Source organism: Toxorhynchites rutilus, chromosome 3, assembly GCF_029784135.1.
Source record: "Toxorhynchites rutilus septentrionalis strain SRP chromosome 3, ASM2978413v1, whole genome shotgun sequence".
In the NCBI taxonomy this organism is placed as follows: domain Eukaryota; kingdom Metazoa; phylum Arthropoda; class Insecta; order Diptera; family Culicidae; genus Toxorhynchites; species Toxorhynchites rutilus.
In genome coordinates, this window is record NC_073746.1 from 233,591,891 (window position 1) to 233,613,463 (window position 21,573).

The 21,573-nt window shown below is 42.6% G+C and overlaps 4 protein-coding genes across 4 annotated transcripts; 1 reads left to right on the top strand and 3 right to left on the bottom strand.

The window, feature by feature from the left end:
* Positions 1-2,284: 2,284 nt before the first annotated feature.
* On the bottom strand, positions 2,285-3,326 carry LOC129779723 (histone H1B-like). Its single transcript, XM_055787363.1, has one exon. It carries the CDS (start codon positions 3,180-3,182, stop codon positions 2,370-2,372), a length of 813 nt encoding a protein of 270 aa, XP_055643338.1. The 5' UTR covers positions 3,183-3,326; the 3' UTR covers positions 2,285-2,369.
* Positions 3,327-6,402: 3,076 nt separating this feature from the next.
* Positions 6,403-6,867, bottom strand: LOC129777526 (histone H2B). Its single transcript, XM_055783837.1, has one exon. It carries the CDS (start codon positions 6,822-6,824, stop codon positions 6,450-6,452), a length of 375 nt encoding a protein of 124 aa, XP_055639812.1. The 5' UTR covers positions 6,825-6,867; the 3' UTR covers positions 6,403-6,449.
* A 6,668-nt stretch (positions 6,868-13,535) lies between these two features.
* Positions 13,536-13,992, top strand: LOC129780500 (histone H2A). The gene has a single exon (XM_055788820.1). The coding sequence runs from the start codon at positions 13,583-13,585 to the stop codon at positions 13,955-13,957; it is 375 nt and encodes a 124-aa protein (XP_055644795.1). The 5' UTR covers positions 13,536-13,582; the 3' UTR covers positions 13,958-13,992.
* Positions 13,993-14,765: 773 nt separating this feature from the next.
* On the bottom strand, positions 14,766-15,286 carry LOC129777328 (histone H3). Its single transcript, XM_055783556.1, has one exon. The coding sequence runs from the start codon at positions 15,248-15,250 to the stop codon at positions 14,840-14,842; it is 411 nt and encodes a 136-aa protein (XP_055639531.1). The 5' UTR covers positions 15,251-15,286; the 3' UTR covers positions 14,766-14,839.
* Positions 15,287-21,573: the final 6,287 nt, after the last annotated feature.

The window sequence follows — 21,573 nt, forward strand, 5'->3', positions numbered from 1 at the left end:
TTGGAGAGCCTTAACGCTCTTCGTTGGCCGAGGCATTTTGATTGAATGTAATACTTTTCCGTTTACTGTTTTTGAAAGCATAGGCGGTGTTCCGAGCTCTACAATACAATTTTCTTACCCAATGTTAAAGTTGCTAGAACTTACATTATAGACCCATTAAACGTAGAAATAATAATTGTATTGATATCAACACAATTTTATTCTATTGATTTTAATTACATGAAACGCTATGACTCAGAAATAACATGTTATTGAGTGGTTTTTATAGCTGTTTCGACGATCTTGTCTGGCATCAGTGTCGAAAAAATAACGATGCTTTCAACAATACAAACAAAACCATTGCCGAAGATTGAGAAATGAAAATTTAACTTTCAGAGCACTAGCTCGAGTTTTACGACGTTTTTCACTATACATCTATATATATCGACAAGAAAACAAGAAAAAGAAAAGGAAGTTCCTAGAAATCCTTTTATATAATCTTTTTCTGCCCCATCTAAAAAAAAGCATTAATTCTTAATTTACCAAGAATACAGCATATAAGAATATTAGAAATATGCAAACTTTATATTCCAAAATCTTTATCATCTGATAATTATCTAAAAGGTCGTTATACATTCTTCTCTTCGATAAAAGACCCGAAAAACACGCAACAACTGCATGAAATGTAAAAAATATGTTTGTTTCGAGCATGCAGTTATGCAATGTTCTGATTCTTACTCCAATGAAACCACAATCTATTAATACGCTTTTATGTTATTTTATAGCTCCTTATACTTCCATGAATTATGTTCAGTTGCTTACTTTTTATTAACAAGAGTGAAAAATTCGAATTTCGTTATTTGTGTTGGAGTGTCAAAAATTACTCTGTCTTGAGGAGGCTGATTTAGATGACTATTAAAACTTAATAAAGACGACAAAAACATATTTTTTGGAGTTTTTCATTCAATCATACCCTCTTCTTCAAATAAATGCCAACGAAGCCTGAAAAATACACAATAGCAACATTACAGAGAAGTTCAATTTTCGGTCTGTGACACCGTGCGCGAGTATACGTGTTATGATTTTGCACGCGAGTACAGGAGGGTTAAGCAATTTAAAACTGCCTTAGGGTCGACTAATCTGATAGAGAATAGCTGACCTCATACAAACTAACATCGTATCCAGATGTCGACACCATTCCGCCGTCAACGCGAATAAGTAGAAGCATACACAAAATTGGCAACAGTGTAGAATTGGTTTGTTTACAAAAATCAACCAATCAGCGGCGGGGGTTCCCCCTGTATTGGCAGTGTCTCGTCCCAGACACCATGTGATCAGATGGATACACTAATGAAATTAGTTGTAAACATTTAAATATTTGATGTAATTCTCACTCTCACTCTGTTGCCAATGTTGCAATTTTGTGTGTGTTACTACTTATTCGCGTAGATTAGATGGCATTGAGCTTCGTATTACAAGTTGGGGGAGTTTGCATGACTATATGTGTTTGTAGCAGAAATGAACACATTTTTAAAATAAAAATTATTTTCCCAAATCAAAGTAGTACTCTATGTAAATGAAAATTACTTTTGTCTGCAAGCGATGAAAAAATGTCATACAAAAATTGTGTATAAAAATAATTTTACATTACAGTTGTGAGTTTTGGTGAGAATATCTTAAAATTTGTAGAAAATAGTTTAAATTATGGTCAGAACAACGTACTTCAAGTAATTAAATAATGCAAAGAAAAAAATTTCATACAAATTTTAACAATTCAAAATTGCCTTCGGACCGACTAATCTGATAGAGAATAGTTTGTTGCCTCATACAAATTGATGTCGTATCCAGATGTCGACACCATACCGCCGTCCTCGCGAATCGCGCCTGGCAGTACAAACTGCACTGCACTAAATGCTGAATCATCTGAAGATGGACAGTCCTCCCTCCCTGGGAAAGGTATCTTCAAGGAAGAAACCTAAAAATCAATCTCAATCCAACCGAACACACTTCATCCCAATCGATTGCTTTTCATGAACCCACCACCCCTAACAAACCTACTCCTGTTATCGAAAGAAAACAAAAAAAATATATATATATTCGAATGAATCGATTATTGTAAAATGCCCCAACGATGATTGATCCATAATCGAGTAAACGAAAAATTTAGACATCTCTAGCCGTGGATATGACGGTTTGCACCTGGTCGAAGAAAATGCGAAAGTAAACAACAATATTTGATTGTAGTTTTACACAATATTCTATGATAAGTGGAAAACAATAAAATAAACTCTTTTGCTTTAAAACAATATTGATAGTCCTGAAAAGGACTGAATTTGATTTCTCGTGTTGTGCTGTTGTTTTAGTCGGACCACTACTACTGGCTACGTTGTTCACTTTTTGGCAGCGGTAGCTTTTTTCGGAGCTGCTGCTGCTTTCTTTGGCTTTGGCGTTTTCGGTTTCTGTGCGGCGGTTTTCGAGGGTTTCGTTGGCTTTTGCTTCGGGGCGGTAGCAGCAGCTTTCTTCACACTGCCGGTCTTCTTGGCAGCCTTGGCACTCGCTGCCTTGGTTTTCTTCTCGCTGGCCACCACCTTCTTCACAGCAGCAGCAGCAGCAGCAGCTTTCGGTTTTTTGGCTGCGGTTGCTGTATTTTTCTCCCCGGTAGCAGCGGCAGCTTTCTTCTTGCCAGCAGCAGCGGTAGCCTTTTTCGGCTTCTTCTCGGCGGCTGCCTTCTTGGATTTCTTATCCCCGGAAGCGGTACCCTTTTTCGCTGCTGCTGGTGCTTTCTTAGCCGACGAGCCACTCTTCTTCTCCCCGGTGAACTCCTTTTTGGCCTTTGGGGGGATCTTGAACGAGCCCGACGCACCAGTGCCCTTCGTTTGCACAAACAGGCCCTTGACGACACCGTTCTTCAGCGCTTTCTTGATGAACGGAGTTAGCTTCGCCACATCCGCCTTGTAGTTGCCGGCCAGGTATTTCTTGATGGCCTGCAGCGATGAACCGTTGCGCTCCTTCAGCGTCCTGATGGCGGCCACTATCATCTCGTTAACCGGTGGATGGTTGGCGGGCTTTTTCGGCTTCTTCGCTGCTGCTGCTGCCGCCGCTGATTTGCCGCCTGCCTTTTTCGGCGATTTCTCACTGCCAACGGCTGGTGCCGCCAACGGGCTCTCGCCGACTGCCTCGGTAGCTGCGTTATTGTCCGACATCTCTCTGCTTCCTCTGCTGCTTTTTCAGCGCTTTTCCCTGTTTTGTTTTGTTTCGTTCCGTACCGTTACGGTCTGTGTCTTCTCCTAATACTGCGTGCGTGCGTGCGAGCGAGCTGTATTAAAGAGCGGAGTTTGTAATTTCCAAAAATTGCTACCCCGCTGAAGGTCCACTTTCGGCGGCTGTGTTAGGGATGCGGTCGGGTGACGTGCTCGTTTTGTGCTCGCACTATGCTAGGTACTGTTTCGGAGCGCCAACTTTTCTAGAGGCCATTTCGTCCCCTCTGGTGGCCTCTAGTGGCCAAAGCCACATACTCTATCTATCTGTGATAGTCCCCGGTCACAATGGGACGCATCCGATGTCCAGCGCAGACCAATAAAGGGACGAAATTCGATCCCGAACAGCACTGTGCCGTCTCACACCGGGTGCAATCCGACGGAAGTGTTCCGTTTCCGGCCAATCGCCCGATCGGACCGTTTCGAATTACCACAGCTCGGCGGGTGGGAAAGTTTCCCTACAGAATGGTGCATTGGTTGTTCGGATCCGGGTAAGCGGTCAGCCCCTAGTGACCGGCCAAGAAGTACCATCCGCGCCAGCAGCCGTTCTCAATAGCATGACAGCTGCTAGTCCATCCGCCGCCGCCGCGGACAGATGCCCACGATGGTCCTACCGGAATTAAATATTAAATATTATTTTGTGACCTGCTAGGAGTAGGGTCAGTGCCGGAATAAAATTACCACGATTCGAATTTAATTTGGAGAATATAATTTTCCTATAAATTCATCAAATTCATATTACAGTGATTTCAGTAAATATAGTAAATAAATTGCTTACGACTAAATCCCTTCACTATTCTTCCAGTCCTTCAGTCTTTCAGCTGTGTTCATCTAGCGTAACCTAGTCCCTAATCCGTATTACCAAGATTAAGCTCTGGACATTGTAGCTATATATTAAGAATAAGGCTCACCACTAGTGTCAAGACATTATAAGCAGCATTCAAGCACTGTATATATATATAAAAAAAAAAAAAAAGGTTCACGTGGAACTACCTTAGCTTAGCAATCATTCGTTTGTATTGATTAAATTCTTGATTGAATGAAACAGTTTCCAAATTCAATTGAGTTCAATATATTTGCTCTGTGAGTGAAAAAAATGAACAAATGCCGTGTAAAGTCAATTCATTTATTGTGATTGATTGTTCTTCGTTACAAGTAAATTTAATGACGGACCTTTTACGTTTGGTATGATGACTAGAACAAAATATATGTACGGAAGAATTATCAAACGTTTGATGAACCAGCCTAAGGCTGAAAATCTTTCCAATAAAGACAAAAAAAAAAATTATCAAACGATTATTTTATTTTACATTTCCCTCTGAAGTTTACATCCCAAAAGTGTACATACTTCTCGAATCTCGAATTTGCTTGAAACTGGGAAGTTCATTCGCTTCTAGTGGCTGCACGATTTTCCCAGGTTCCTAAGTTTAGAAGATCATGTTAGGACAGACATATTCCACTCTGCACAAAGGCAAGCGAGGACAAAAGTACTCGCAGTTTGCATTTATTTGCAGAGCCGATTTCCCCAGAAACCTCGGTTTTGAAGTCTGTGTTAGGGAAACACATTTCAATCGGAACAAAAATACCCCCGATTTGTATGAATTCGCAATGCCGATTTCCCCACGCTTCATGGATTTGAAGTCTGTGTTAGGGAAACACATTCCAGTCGGAAGGGAAGGTATTGAATTAGAGAGACTTTAAACTCTGAGAGTTCATTCGTCTCTAATCCAGTCGGAACAAAAATACCCCCGACTTGCATGAATTTGAAATACCGATTTCTCCAGGCACCTTGGTTCAGAAATCTCTATTAGGGAACACATTTCGGTGGGAACAAAAGCTCCCCCTACTTTCGTGTGTTCTTTTTCTTCTTTTTGGCTTTAAGAGGGTTTAAACTTTTCAGTTCACTCGCCTCTAGGCTCTTTCGTGTGCTTGCAATGCCGATTTCGCTGCTTGGTTTTAAAGTCTGTGTTAGGGAACATTTTTCGATGAGAACAAAAGTCCCCCTACTTTCATGTATTTGCAATGCCGATTTCCCCAAGGCTGCTTGGTTTTGATGGTTGTGTTAGGGAAACCGTAAATCGGGCCAATCAAAACGATGCAGTTAGGGCGTTTAGATAACGCCTAATATTTTACAGTTATTCAATTGTTTATCTAATGAAAAACAACATTTTGTTAGTTGCGATAGATGCGTAGAAATATTCCCTATCAAGTGATGCAAACATCTCTCCTATCCAGTACGAAATGTTCGAGCTATAAGCATTCGAAATCTTTCATTTTTTCCTGCATGTTCTGTGTTTAGGTTTTCATTTTACCCTCCATATATTCCGGTTAGACGTAGTCCCACGTCAAAAAAATCATTTCTCTACGTTGACTTCACGGTGACGAGACGTTGCATGTGTAGCGCACTTTATTCGGCTGTCATAGCTGCTTCCGCTTCGCTGTCAATCATGTTTATCGCTGACGCTAGGTGCAATGACTTTGACGGTATGTAACAGTATCTTACTTCTAAATAAACTTCGACTGTACAAGGTTCCGGAAAATCGAATGTTCGGAATTGAAGCACTTCTCTCCGAACTTCTGAATAAATTGGTGGAATTTCACTACTAGGGTATCGAGGCAGGCTCTCCCGTGAACCTCCGACCTTGTGAACTGTGTTACGAAAGAAATTTCTTCCGGATGCGTTGGAGTCTCTGGATGGTTGAGGGAATGGGATTGTGTTTTGGATTCGATGGAGTGTGGAGCCGATGATGCGTCGTAGGCCCTGCTGCTGCTTCAAGTACGTGTCAATTGGGTATTCTCAATCACCGGGGAGATGATTTGTTGGTAGAACAATGAAAGCATGAGCACGAGTGAGTTTTGATGTTAAGAGGCTTTAAATTTTTCATTCAGTTCATTCGCCTCTAGCCTTGAGAAAAGATACTTGGAGAACTCGCGGCCGTTAGTCGACTGGTTGCAAACTGGATTGACGACCACTGAATCGTGAATGGGCATGCATGAATGGATGCATCGGTATTTGAAGGACTCGGCGGCAGGGGTTGGGAAGAAGTTTTGGGGGGTTGTAAACAACAACAGGGAGTTCTAGCCGAACAAGATGGGGATATCGAGTGATAACAAAACAATAAACTCTTTAGATTAAAGACGATTTTATGGCCCTGAAAAGGGCCGTTTTGTTTTTTGACTTGTTTCGGAATCAACGCCTTCGGGACCAGCTCTTTACTTAGAGCTGGTATACTTCGTCACCGCTTTGGTACCTTCGGAAACCGCGTGCTTGGCAAGTTCACCGGGTAGTAGCAGACGGACTGCGGTCTGAATTTCCCGGGACGTGATGGTGGAACGTTTGTTGTAGTGGGCCAGACGCGAGGCTTCAGCTGCGATACGCTCGAAGATATCGTTGACGAAGCTGTTCATGATGCTCATCGCCTTCGACGAGATACCGGTGTCGGGATGGACCTGCTTCAGCACCTTATAGATGTAGATAGCATAGGATTCCTTCCTGCGGACTTTCTTCTTCTTCTTGTCCGTTTTCGAGATGTTTTTCTGCGCCTTGCCGGACTTTTTGGCGGCTTTTCCACTAGTCTTCGGTGCCATCGTGTTTGCTAGTAAGAACTACGTGTGAATTCGACGAGCGAACAAATCGTACTGAATAATTTTGTTTTTTTCTTCTTCTTTCTTTGTTTTTAAGAGGCTTTAAACTTTGCAGTTCATTCGCCTCTAGCCCAGTGAAGAGCCACAATAAAACCAGCCCAGAGGGGACTGGCGAAAGGGAAACCAACAAAATCACTCATCAGACCTGTCCGCTCGACTCTCGGTTAAAGAAGAAGGTAGGAAGGGATCCTATGCTTCATAAGATATTTAATATATGCTGTAAAGAAAAGTAAAAATTTACTGATCCGAGGACCAAAGCAGCAACGAAGCACAAGTGACCTAGCGAAAGGCGTGTTCCAAAGCCAAAAAACAAAACGGCCCCTCTCAGGAGGATAGGAAGGAAAGGAATGGAAAGGATTTGGGTGGGATTAGTGGAGTGGGAGGGGGTGGGAGTGGTATGGGAAGGAAAGAGGGGAGGAGTGGGTGTGGGGTGGGGTGAAATGAAATGAAATACAGTTTGAATAGATAATAAAATATAGTGGTTTTGAATTTAATGGTATATAGTATAGCTGAAAAATGGAGAGGTTTATTTAATGAATTTATCCTCCTTGGTGAGTGTGGCTGTAGGAATAGGAAGTTGATTAAAGTATAATGTAATGGATAGAAGATAGATGTGGGTATGAAAGTATATATTATATTATTTGTTATTTATTATTATTGAATGCGTGTATATACATGTATGAATACCTTCCTTCCGACCCGTACATACATGTGTATACACACATAAACACGCATACATGACTGTGAAGTGGCGAACTTTAATAAGCAATTTCCAAGGTATTTAGTATTTCGGTTTAGATTTTACCAAAGAAGTCGGTTTCTTTCAGAAACGCAATTAAATTGGTTTCTTGGGTCTCGTCTCTACTGAGGATATCTCGGAGACTCTGACCTATGTTGTGTCGGGCTCGAGCATCTTTGGTATGTTGACATTCAAGTAAAAGATGGCTAACGGAAACCAGAGCTTCGTTGCAAGCACATTGGGGCTTTTCGGCTCTGCAGAACAAGTGTGAGTGGGTGAAGTTAGTGTGCCCAATTCGAAGACGGGTAAGGACTTGCCTTTCCCTACTATTGAGGCGGTCATCCCAAGGGAGAGTGGAATTTTTAATTTTATGAAGATGAGTGGGACGGCTGTTTATCCAGCCTATGTCCCAGCTTTCACGGACTTGCTGTTTTACCCAGCGGATAATGTCAGATGGAGGACAGGGCATGTCTGGGGGATCTATTTTGCTGCCCTTGCCGGCCAGTATGTCGGCGGCTGTGTTTCCACGGATTCCTGAGTGACCAGGAACCCAGCAGAAGGAGATGTTTTTATTTGAAGCAGCCTCTTCTGTTTGCTTAATCCATGGGTGTTTGCTGTTTCCACTCAGAAGATCGTGGAGACAGCTAGCTGAGTCTGAGAATATTGTGGTAGGAAGAAACTCATGGGTGCATTCTTGGGTAGCTATTAAAAGGGCGAAAGCTTCCGCACTGAAGATGGAGCATTGCGGTGGAAGAGAAAAGCTACCAGTGTATCTACTCTCAAAGACTCCACATCCAACTCCATCGGCACTGACTGAACCATCTGTGTATACCTGGTGGTTGATTTGAAAATTGGATGCAACGAGGTTATTGAAGCAGGCTTTGACTTTTGGAGAAGGGTCTCCCGCTCGAACTGTCTTGAGAAGTTCAAGGTTAATGTTCGGCGGTTTGACGTTCCAATTTCTTCCCGTCGCAGATGAACGTTCACATATATCGGGAAGATCTTTGTTCGTGAGATTTTTGAACCATGTTTTAGCTCTATGTATTAATGGGACATTGTGGTCGCTTTCGGGGAGTGACAAGTGACGGATGGCTTTATTGGTGATGGCTTTTGTTACCAGGTGGGTGAAGGGAAGTTGCCCACTTTCTGCCATTACAGCAAGAGTAGGACTGGTGGGAAAAGCGCCAATTGCGAGCCTAATTGCTTTATTGTAAATTGGTTGAATGGTGTTTAACACCTTGTCCCCTCCACGGCTGAAGGTGCCTATTCCGTAAAGGATTTGTGGGACCAACCAAACATTTACAACATTTAGCAGCGTCTTTCTATGGCCAGAGGCTAGGTTGCCTGCGATAGCCTTGATGATGTTCAATTTCTTTCTGGTGGCTATTTTGGTCTTTTGGGAATGTGATAGGAAGTTGAGTTTCTTGTCGAAAGTAACCCCTAGTATTTTCAATGTCCTCATTGTAGGGATCGGGATTTTGTTGAGCTGAAGATAGGTTCTCCTTCTGAGAGCTTTTCCGATATGTATGTGTTTGGATTTCTCCGGGGAGATTTTAAAACCTGTTTTTAGAGCCCAGTTTTGGATGGAGTCTAAGGTTTTTTGAAGCCTCTTTCTCTGAATTAAGCCGAAGCAGCTCGTAGAGATAAGAGTGATGTCATCTGCATAGACTATGACCTTTATATGGTCCGGGATAATCTCGAATAGAGATTGCATGGCAATGTTGAAGAGGGTTGGTGAAAGTGCTGAGCCTTGTGGGAAGCCGTTTTCTGGGATTTTTAGAGAAGATTGGTGGTTGTTAATAACGGTTTTGAAAGACCGGTTTTCTAGAAAACTTTTAACGAAGAGACCTAATCTCCCACGAATCCCCCAGTCGAAAAGGCTTTTCAGCACTGGGTACCTCCATGCCCGATCGAAGGCCTTGGATAAATCCAGGGAAACAATATCAATGTGGTGTAATTTTTCAGTTGCGTCGTCTAGGATTTTTTCGATTGCTACAAGGCAATCTTCTGTACCTTTTCCCGCACGGAAGGCGAATTGTCTGGGATCAATCAGCTTATTTGACTCTAGAAAAGTCGTTAAGCGTCGATTGACCATTTTTTCCAAGACTTTCCCAACACAACTTAGGAGAGTGATGGGGCGGAAATTGTCAAGAAGATGGTTGTTCATGTCTGGTTTCGGGATACAGATCATTAAACCCTCTTTCCAGCAACTGGGGAGGGTTCCACTGTCCCAGACTTTGTTGAGGAGCTTCAGAAGTGCTTTTTTCCCGAGATGGGGTAGATTCTTAAGCATAGGGTAGCTGATGTCATCGGGTCCTGTGGATCCTTGTTTGACTTTGTTCAGTACCCAATCGAGCTCTTTGAGGGAGAGGTTTTTGTTGAAGTCAAATTCCACATCGGTATGAAAATCGATGGGAATTCTTTCGCATTCCGTTTTGTGGGTTAGAAAGGTTTGGTCGTAGTTTTGATTGGAGGAGGCGGAAGCAAAGAAATCTCCAAACGCCTCGGCGATGATTTTCCGGTCATTGGTGTATTGACCGTTAATTAGAAGATTATATTCTTTGCTTCTTTTCTTTCCATGAAGCCTGCCAATCTTACTCCATAAATCCTTTGTTGACGCGTTGGGATTAATTTCGCTGACGAATTTAACCCAACTGTTGTGCTTGGCTGTGTTGATAGCAGTCTTAGCTTCTTTGCGAGCCCTTTGGAACTCTGCAAGCAGAGTGGGTCTCAGTGGGCTGTCCGGATGGGCCTTTCTTAATTTGCGTAGGGCCTTACGTCGACCTTTGATCGCTGCCTTCAGCTCAGGCGACCACCATGGGACACATTTCCTGCCAGGGATGCCACTGGTTCTGGGGATGTGCACCATTGCAACTTCTAGGACAACTTTGGAGAATTCCTTGGCTGTCCAATCTCGTTTAGCGGAGAGGCGGTTTTCAATGTCAAACTGATAGCCAGCCCAGTCAGCGTATTCAAATTTCCATCTTGGCCTTGTTGAAAACTCTGGAGAAGTTTGGCCGAAGGAAGTGAAGATTGGAAAATGATCGCTTCCGCAAGTATCATCGTGGATGTTCCAAGAAAGTTTTGAAGATAGTTTGTCTGATACTATAGTGAGATCGATGGCTGAAGTAGTACCAGAATAATGGATTCTGGTGTGTTGGCCGTTGTTAAGAAGGAGAAGAGAATGGTCGGATATGAAATCCTCAATGATGGATCCTTTTCGATCGAGGTATGCACCTCCCCAGGCGTATGAGTGGGCGTTGAAATCACCCATAAGCATGATTGGGGCGGGAAGTTGGGCGAACAGATGGTCTAGTTGGCCGCGTAGAGTGTTCGGATCGGAATCATAAGTGATGTAGATGCTAACGACGGTGATTGGAAAGGGGTGTTTAATGCGCACTACCACTGCCTGAAGATCAGTGGTAATGGGAAGAAGATCATGTGGAGTGCCATCTTTGATTGCGATTGCAACTCCGTTTTTTGAGGGGTTGGGACCCTCTTTGAAGTATGTGATATATTTTGAGATGAAGTGTTTATCGAAGTTGTTTGGAGTCATAGTTTCTTGAAGGGCTATGACTGTGGGATTAGAGTTTGAAATAAGCATTTTCAGTTCTAGAATATTTCGTCGGATACTTCTGATGTTCCATTGTATCCCGAATTTCTGTGTTGGAGTGAATGTGTTGGTGTTTTTGACTCTAATTCCTAAGTCTTAAATGTGTGTATGTTTGAACTATTCAAAGAGAATTAGTTCGATGGTCCTTTACCCTTGGAAAGAGAAGCTTTCTTTGAGGTATTGGTGTTGTTTTTGTTTGGTGTAGAAGTCTTTGGAGTGTTTGTTGTGTTTGTGTTGTTTTTTGTTGAATGTGCGTTGCTGTTGTTGTTATTGTTGTTTTTTGTTTGATGTGTGTTGTTGTTGTTTTCTGTTGGTGTTGTGTTGTTATTTGTTGGTGGTGTAGTTCTTTGTTCATTCTTAGTTCTTTTCTTGTCCTTGTTTGTTTGGATTTCATCTTCGGATTTTTGATCTGAATCTGAAGATGATCCTTTCGCCATTTTTCTTTTATTTTTATTTTTGTTTGGAACATCAGAAGTGTCCATTGAAATGACTGATTCGTTTCCAGATTCCGTTGTTGAGCTGTCGGTTGTCGACTCTGTCATGGAAGTATCGATTGTAGTGTCAATTGGGGGAGTGCTTTCGCGGCTAGAAGAGGCCGAAGCGGCCGAGGCGCAGTTACATTTGCAGTTGCAGCTGGGTGTTGGCTTTTGCAAGTTGGAGAGTCTGTCTTGCAGAACACTTGCAAAAGTTGGTCCATTATTTTGACCGTTGTGTTTTTCTTTCGCCTCTTTGTAGGAGATACCATAATCGATTCTGATTTTTGTGATGTTGTTCTCGGTTTGCCATACGGGGCATTTCCTATTCGAAGAGGAATGGTCCCCTTGGCAATTCAAGCAAAATGCTGAAGCGTTGCAGGTTTTAATTCCATCCTTTTGTTCTGGATGTTCCTGTCCACAATTTCGGCAAAGCGGGTTCTCGCGTTTGCATCGTTTGCTAGTATGTCCAAATTTGTAACACTTAAAGCATTGCATTGGGTTGGGGTAGAAATTTCTAGTCCCAGCCCGAATAAATCCAAAATTAATGAAATCGGGAACAACAGTTCCACGAATCGTCAAAATAAGAGTGGCAGTTGGTACAACAATATTGTTCTCCTTTCTGGTGATGCGCTTGACATCGATCACACCTTGATCGGAAAGCTCTGTCACCAGTTCGGATTCTTTGATGTCCATGACATCACGACAAGTAACAACACATTTGCGTTGGTTAAGGGTTGGGTGGTAAATCACTTCAATAGGGGTTTCATCAATTAATTTGTTGATTAAGAGGAGCTTACCAATGATATCTTCGTCCTTGGCCGTAAGGATATATTGCGTCCTCTTCTTGTCGTCTCGTTGCGGTCGCGCTGTGTAGTACTTCTTTCCTACAGCGTTGGCGATCGTCTTACTCACGACGAACGGGTTAGTCGGAATCACGTTCTCTCCTGTGGCACGTAGTAACAGGATCTGTAGGTTGCCGTTCAGTGGATCGGCCCATCTTGGAGCAGTACGTTGGGTAGGTTTACCCTCGTACAAATTTGTAGCCCGGCCTCCCGGAGGCCCGGAGCTACTTGAAGCCATGCTTCTGCTTGACTATACCTAGGTTATAGTCAGCAGGTACGGATATAAAACCACTAAAATTCCTTATGGGGGATATTCACTAAGGGGTATTTTCCCAGAAAATCACACTTTGTTCCGATAAAGCACTTTGAAAAGCCACCAACAGGTGCAGAAAATTTCAAATTACACTTAATCTAATATTTGCTTCAGTCACTTCACTGTTTGTATGCGTGGTTTTTTTTTTTTTTTTTTCTTTTTAGATTTTATTTAATAATTAAGATTCACTATTAGCACTACAGAAAAAAACTGGCAACACTGCCCGAAAGAAAAAAGGGGGCGTGGCGTCAGTGACGCCGAAAAAGCGCGCGCTTTTTCCGGCGAACCGGTGAGCACCGCCACCGCAGTGAACGTTTGTTGATATCCTTTTCTGCTATCCTCGGGTTGCGGTGCTGAAAATCAATTTGTATTTAGGACTAATCAAGCCTTCAGAAAGGCTGCTCTAAGCATTTGATTAGTTGTGCGAGAAAACTCCTATTTTTCCGTACTCTTTTACAAGGGCGCTAAAAACACGACCGAATCGGTTGAATGTCAGTAGCACCTTGTTGTTTTTTTTCACGCTCTTTTTGCCTTTGACCGCTTGTTCGTTCATCTCGCTAGACCCGCCCCTTTGGCTGAGTCTGCCGATTTGTCTCTATCCTGTGAGCGTGTACCGCTAGAGTACAAAACGTCCGGACCCCGTAAAAAAAGATATCATTCTCGTTCAAACCGTACCCCAGTGTGGTTCTATCGCATCGACAAGACAACACAAGCAGCTATGTCTGGACGTGGCAAAGGAGGAAAAGTTAAGGGAAAGGCAAAGTCCCGCTCCAACCGTGCTGGTCTACAGTTCCCCGTCGGTCGTATTCACCGATTGCTCCGCAAGGGTAACTATGCCGAGCGGGTTGGTGCTGGTGCACCAGTATACTTAGCCGCGGTTATGGAGTACCTGGCCGCCGAAGTGCTCGAGTTGGCTGGCAATGCCGCCCGCGACAACAAGAAAACCCGCATCATCCCCCGTCATCTACAGCTTGCCATCCGCAACGACGAGGAGCTGAACAAACTGCTGTCCGGAGTTACCATCGCTCAGGGCGGAGTACTGCCAAACATCCAGGCTGTTCTGTTGCCCAAGAAGACCGAAAAGAAAGCTTAAATGTTCTTTTCTGTGAGATCACACAAGAAACATAAAAAACCGTCCTTCTCAGGACGACAAAACTATTTCGAAAGAGTTTATAATGAAATCCCATGGTGACTTTTTTTTCTTTTTAATTTGACATAAATTCTCTTTATTTCTTAATTTTGTTTGCATTATAATAATAATACTACATTTCAAGTGATCAACCTAGGGGTTCTACATCTTTAAGTTGTAAATCCCATCGCGTTGTTAACTAGAGGCGAATGGACTGAAAATATATATTGTTATTGTATATTGTTATTACTTACCCGTTCGGGTTTCCTCGGATAGTAGTTCGTTTAGATAAGGTACATTTTTTTCCTACATACTTATCTCACTTCTTAACTGGGCGAAACTAGGCAAAATATTCACCTGCCCCCGGGCTTCTGAATGTCAAAGGGGAACTAGGCTCTGCGGAATGCACGTGTCTGTACAGGCGCTTGCTGCTTGGTCCTGAGCAACGAATACACTTTGGAAGTCGGCGATGGATGAAGAAGAGGCCGTCCCGCGCATGCGCATGTGTTGTTTTCGTCGATGCAAAGCTCTGTGCATGTCAATTGATAAATCTACCTACTTGACCAAACATCTTAGTCTACTATTTACAAAAACACTGTTGTCAACACATTGTCAAATTTCACGTCTAGGGTAGTATCCGGGCAGATTCATTCATGAACCTCTGTCGTTCTTGTCCAGGGAGTTGCCGTTTCTGGCCTTGAGAAAAAAAAAAACCCTTGGGGACAAACTCTAACTATTCTGTTGGAGAAAACTTTTATGCGTAACTCTCTTCGCAGAAATAGGAGTAGTGGTCCTGAAAAGGACCGATGTTAATTTTTTGTATGTATTTTTAAAAAAATGGCTCGTTTAAGCGCGTTCTCCTCGGATACGACGTGCTAGCTGGATGTCCTTTGGCATAATGGTGACGCGTTTTGCGTGAATAGCACACAAGTTGGTATCTTCGAAAAGGCCGACCAAATATGCCTCGCTTGCCTCCTGCAGTGCCATAACGGCGGAACTTTGGAAGCGCAAGTCGGTTTTGAAGTCTTGGGCAATTTCGCGAACCAAACGCTGGAACGGAAGCTTGCGGATCAGTAATTCGGTCGACTTCTGATAGCGACGAATTTCACGCAGAGCAACGGTTCCCGGTCGGTAGCGATGAGGCTTCTTCACACCTCCTGTGGCTGGGGCGCTTTTCCGAGCTGCCTTCGTGGCTAGCTGCTTACGCGGTGCCTTACCACCGGTAGATTTACGAGCAGTCTGCTTGGTACGAGCCATTACAACGGGCGATACGAATACGATACGTTCTACGTTTTCTCAACGAAGCGAGCGAGGTTCTCACGGTACGAGAGCAGAGGTAGCAATATGTTGGAAAAATGATGATGATGATGTTGAATTAAAGAGGCTTTAAACTTTTCAGTTCATTCGCCTCTAGCCTTGAGAAAGGCCTTGGGTTTTTTTTTTTTAAATCAAATTTCGCGCATGCTTCCTCTGCTCTCGTTTCCGGTAAATCATGTATATAGTGTAATAATTGTATAACATATGCTGGAAGAGAAGTACGTTAGTAATGGGAGGCATATTTGGTCACCTGGTAGTAGAAATAAGAAATGATTATATCAAAAACGCTGAAAGAAAATAAAATGAGAAATGATGTCTAGCCCAGGAAGCTGAAAGTGAATTATATGGTAATTAAAAGATGTTAATTGACTTGTGTGCCATCCACGCAAAATTTGAATTCGTATGTCGGAAAAGAGCCTTTTTTTTTACAAAAAATTAAAATCTGTGTATTTTGTTGTGAGTGTGTGTCTAAGTGTGTGTGTGGGTGTGTTTGGTTTGTGATATCTAACTACATATCTAACTAATTTTTTTTTTTTTTTGTTTTTTGTTTTTTTTTTTTTATATATATATTTATTAATTTTTTTTTTTTTTATAAATAAAATGTGTGTGACCTAACATATGTAATACGTTGGTAACACATATATTAGCTCACAAGCAATAGGTGTTAGTATGAATGATGTGGTTAAGTCTGTAACATATAGTAAATAATTGTATAGTGGTTAAATAAGCTCCAAAAGATCCGTCTCCTTCAGGAAATGCAGTAATTTGTCCTCCTCCAAGTTATCTCTTGCTAGGGCTGTCCTTGGGTTGTCAGCTATCTGAAACTTAGTTCTCATAAGGTTGTAACGTGGGCAGACAAGTAGAAAATGTTCTACGGTCAGCCTGACGTTACAGGTATTACAAATGGGTGGTTCGGTTTTTTCAACCAAGAACCTGTGCGTTAATTTGGTATGTCCAATACGAAGACGTGTTAGACATACTTGAAAAGATCTTTGGTTTCTATCCATCCAAGGATGGGTAGTGTTTTTAATTTTTCTCAAAAAAGTATCTCTGCAGATGTTCCATTCGTTCTCCCAGCACGTCATCAGAGATGAGTTAACCCATCTGATTATATCATCAGATGGGACGCTTGTGCTCCATAGTTCGGATGTTCTCCCTTCTTTGGCTAGGCGATCAGCCTCTTCGTTACCGCGGATTCCACAGTGACCTGGGATCCAGCAAAAGGTGATATCATTTTGGGCAGTTTTCTCTTCAATTGCGAGTACCCATGGATGTTTGCTACTTCCGCTCTCAAGAGCAAGAAGCGCGCTAGCAGAATCGGTGAAAATAACCGTCTTTCTGTTGTGTTCGCACTTTGATGTAGCGATAAGAAGTGCCGCTAATTCAGCTGAAAATACCGAACAGATATTTGGGAGTTGGAACTTAACTTGCAGGTTATTAGCAAAAATGCCGATACCTACTTGTAAACCATCAAAGGATCCATCTGTAAAGATCTTGTGGTGAAAAAGGTATTTACTGTGGATGTGGTTGTTGAAAATGGCCAAAACTATGCTGCTGTTTTCACCAGCTCGCACAGAGTTTTTAATTGACCAATCAATCTGAGGTTCCCGTTTATACCATGGTCGAAGGTTAATAATGGGAATTGGTGCAATCGTTGGAAGAGTGGTTCGGCATGTATCCTGCAACCAGTTATTCACTCTCACAAGTGAGGATTCAAATGTTGGATGTTTCTCGAGCGTTCGTATCGCGCGCGTGCTGTAGAATCTCGTGAGGAACAATTTGAAGGGTAAATTGCCTGACTCAGCGAGTAACGCTTTACTTGGGCTAGTTCTAAAGGCCCCTGAAGCTAGTCTTATTATCTTTTGATAGCTAGGCCTCAGTTCTTCAAGCGTTTTCCAGGTGGCACGGCTGAAGAGTTCAATACCGTAAGTAAGTTTGGAATAGACTAAGCTTCTTCCAATGTTGAAGATAGTTTTGCGGGATCCTGTTCGGCTTCGACCGCTTATAACGCTAACTAAGTTAAGGCGGTTTTTAATGTCCGATATTGTACTCTTTATATGTTTATTGAACGTGAGTTTTTTGTCCACCATAACACCGAGAATTCGTGCAGAGTTGACTCGTTTAATGGAACTACCGTTCAGAAGATAAGAACGTAGTTTTTTCCTGTGACGCTTATTGTTGCAGCAATGAAGAACTTGAGATTTTTCAGCTGAGATCCTAAATCCCACGGAATTCGCCCAGTTATTAACAGACGAGATTCCCTCCTGAAGTCTTCTTCTTGCTAGTACTGGGAATGGGTTTTTTGAAATTAGCAGAATATCATCTGCGTATAGCAAAGCGTCAATATTTTGGGGTATGGCATCAAATAATGATTGCATCGCTATCAGGAAAAGAGCAACCGATAGCACAGAACCCTGTGGCACTCCATTTTCTTGCAGTTTACTGGTGGAGGTGACTCCTCCGAGAAGAACTTTGAAGCTACGATTTTGTAGAAAACTGCGAATTATCTCGAACAAATTACCTTCGATACCCCATTGATGGAGTTGGTCCAAGATATTATATCTCCAGGTTGTATCGTAGGCTTTGGATATGTCCAAAAGAGCGAGTTCCCCGTGGAGGTGGTCTCGCGTGATCACGTGAAGGTGTTGATCAAGTTGGCTGAAATACGTGTTGGTACCATTGCCTTGACGAAAAGCATGTTGTCGAGGATCCAGGAGATGACGTTCTTCAAGGTTCGTCATCAATCTCCGTTTGATCATTCTCTCGAAGACCTTACCTAGGCAATTGAGAAGGGTGATGGGACGAAAACTAGTGGCTAGTGGTTTTTTCTCCATCGGTTTAGGGATGGGGATGACTAGCCCTTCCTTCCATGAGTCGGGGAAACATTTGCTAGCCCAAAGGTTATTATAAATTTGGAGCAGCGACGTTTTGACGTGGAAAGGTAATTTTTTTAACATGCTGTATTCTATTTCGTCTGGTCCGGCTGATTTGCCTTTGGACTTACTAATGGACCACAACATTTCTTTCATAGAGAACCTGATATTGTAAATATGAGGTTCCCCTGAGTCCGAGGGAAACTCTGTAGTCTCCGCGGCAGTTTTACGAGCTTTGAAGTCGCTTTTGTAGTTGGAGGTGGCAGAAGTACTAGCAAAATGGTCAGCTAAATGTTCAGCAATAGTTCCGGGATCATCGGTAGTGGTACCATTGATCATAATGGAATAGCCTCGCGATCTTTTTTTGCCACTGATTGCATTAACCTTGCTCCACAGTTCACTAGAAGTTGTCTGAGGGCAAAAGTTATCTAGAAATTTAAGCCAGCTATTTTGTTTAGCTTCCGCTATAATTTTCCTTGCTCTAGCTCTAGTGGATTGAAAATCAGCTAGGGCAATTACTTTTGTCTCACTACCGTCCAGTTGTCTTCTAAGCTTCCTCAGCGCTTTTCTTCTGGATTTAATGGCCTGTTTGACATCATTATTCCACCATGGGACTGCCTTCCGGCCGGAGATACCACTAGTGCGGGGTATATTAGCTTCCGCAGCTGCGAAAACGGCTTGGGAAAACTCCTCTACTGAATAGTTACCCTGTGCAGGTAACAGATGCGAAATGGTTGATTCGAAACCATCCCAGTCGGCAAATTGGTACAACCATCTCCTTCGCAGGAGGATTTTTGGATTACTGGTCAGTGTTCGGATGTGAATGGGAAAATGATCACTTCCTCTTAGATCATCATCGACACACCATCTGACTCTGGGCGCTAGGTCCCATGAGGTAATCGTTAAATCAATTGAAGAAGTAGAGCCAGAGTGTTCATCCATACGAGTATGTTGGAAGTCGTTCAGGATGATGAGGTTAAGTTGTTCAACGATTTTTAAAATAATTTTACCTCTTAAATTGCATCTTTGGCCACCCCATACAGTATGGTAGGCGTTAAAATCACCCATGATTATGAAAGGGTGTGGTAATTGTTGAATGGCATTGTTCATTTCTGCTTCCAAATTACTGTTACTATGCGTTGGGGAAATATATATAGAAGCGAGGGTTAACCGTAACGGTCCCGTGAGTTGGATTGCGCATATCTGTAACTGTGATGAAATTTGGATGAGGGTATGTGGGAGATGGCTCAAAACAGCGAGGCATACTCCACCCTGGCGTGAGGTAAGTCCCTCACGGAAGTACCACTTGTATTTACCTTGTAGTGAAAGGTTAAAATCGGGTGTAATCTTAGTCACTCTGGCTTCTTGGAATGCAAGTGTTAGTGGGAGATGTTTCTCCTCAGCTAACATTAATTTAATTTCATCCATTGACCTACTAAGCCCACGCAAATTCCATTGAATGGCAAGTTTTCGGTTGGATGTTGAATTTTGGACAACAGGTGTACTGTTTTTGTGTGGAGTGTTGAATTTTAAGAAATGTTATGGAGGCTCTTGAAGGGTTTAATTAATTTGGAAGGAGGTATATCAGAAATTATTTTGACTGTTTGTTACCTTTGGAAGTCTTGGTCTTCAGTCTAGGGTCAAATTTTAAATAATTTGGTATTGTTCGATTCGTATTGGGTACTGTTTTGTATGAAGTGGATGGTTGAGGGTCGGCCTGTTGTGGGGCGGCCGGTTGAGAGATTTCTGGTTGTTGGTTTTTATATCTTTTCCTTGTTTTATCATTAACGCGGAAATTTTCATCTTCAGATGATTTCAAATCATCTGAAGTTGAAGTTTTTGAATTTTTGATTTTACGTTTATTTAATTTTGCTGATTCAGTTTCCATGGGAATTTCTGAATCAGTTTCGGAATCGGAAGTGGAGATGGTAAATTCAATGTCTGGCTGGTTAACTATCGGTGTGGAAACCGTTTGGATGATTGGGGTAGGGTTGGGCTGTGTGCAGTTGCACTTACAGCGATTGCATCCCGTGCTTTGAACTAAGTTAAGTCTCTCTTGGACTTTGCTTGCGTACGAGGATCCATTTACTTTGGTCTGGTAGCTTTGTTTGGCTTCCTTGTACGATATTCCTTGGTCTACCCTCACTTTGGTAATATTGTTTTCTGCAACCCATGCGGGGCATTTTCTATTCGTAGAAGGGTGGTTGCCACTGCAATTTACACAGAAGGCAGGAGCGTTGCAAATGAAGTTCTTGGCTGTTTCTTCATTGCCTAGTTCTGGGTGTGCTTGTCCACAGTTTCGGCATAATTGGATCTTGGTTCTACATTTTTTTGAAGTATGTCCGAATTTGTAGCAGCCGAAGCACTGCATAGGATTCGGATAAAAATTGCGCGTGGGGGCGCGGATAAAGCCAAAGTTAATATATTCCGGGATTACAGTACCTCTGATGGTCAAAATCAGGGTTGGAGTTGGAATTAATTCCTTCTTAGTTGGGTCCATACGGGAAATTCTTTTGATCGCAATAACTCTTTGGTCAGCAAGCTCTTTTAAAAGTACAGCTTCTGCCATATCAATCACATCCCTACAGGATACCACGCATTTGCGCTGGTTCAAGGTAGGGTGATAAGTTATCTCCACAGGGGTTTTGTCAATTAATGACTTAATACCCAGGAGCGCATCTACATATTCCTTGTTACGAATATGGATCACGTATTGCAAATTATTGTTCTCATCACGCTGTGGTCTCGCGTCCTTGAAATCGCGATCCGTAACAGCTTGGATGGTTTTGGAAACAACGAAAGGGTTTGATGGTAGATTATTCTTGCCAGTTGCTTTGAGCAATAAAATTTGGAGCTCCCCACATAAGGGGTCGGCCCAGAGAGGAGAGGTGCGTGTGGTGGGCACGCCATTATAAAGGTTTGTTGACTTACCGGCACTGCTGGAAGCCATGGTAGAGGCTGGCTATACCCGGGAGGTACAGCCAGGGGGGTTGATGTAGAGATACACACTAAAAATGGCACTAATGCAGAATAAAAAAAAGAAAAGGCTCAACAGTTTCGGAGCTTGTTTCAAAAAAGTTTTTTTAAATTTCACTAGAAACACTACTTTTAATACTATGAAACACTACTATAATGTCTATGAGGTTTAAAGAAAAACTGTTAAAATATCACTAACACTATGTACTGCTGCTGGGGGGGTGCGCCCCCGCACCGGAGAAACGGTAGTGTGGGTACACCACCACTCTGCAATCCAGGATCCAACACCAGCTGAAAATAAAAACCACCACCAGAGATAAGTAACCAGTAATAATAATGTGGGGTATATATAAGTGAGCTGCAAAAACGCGCCAAAAACAGGGACCGACGCTAGGGGCAGTGAAAACTACCGGT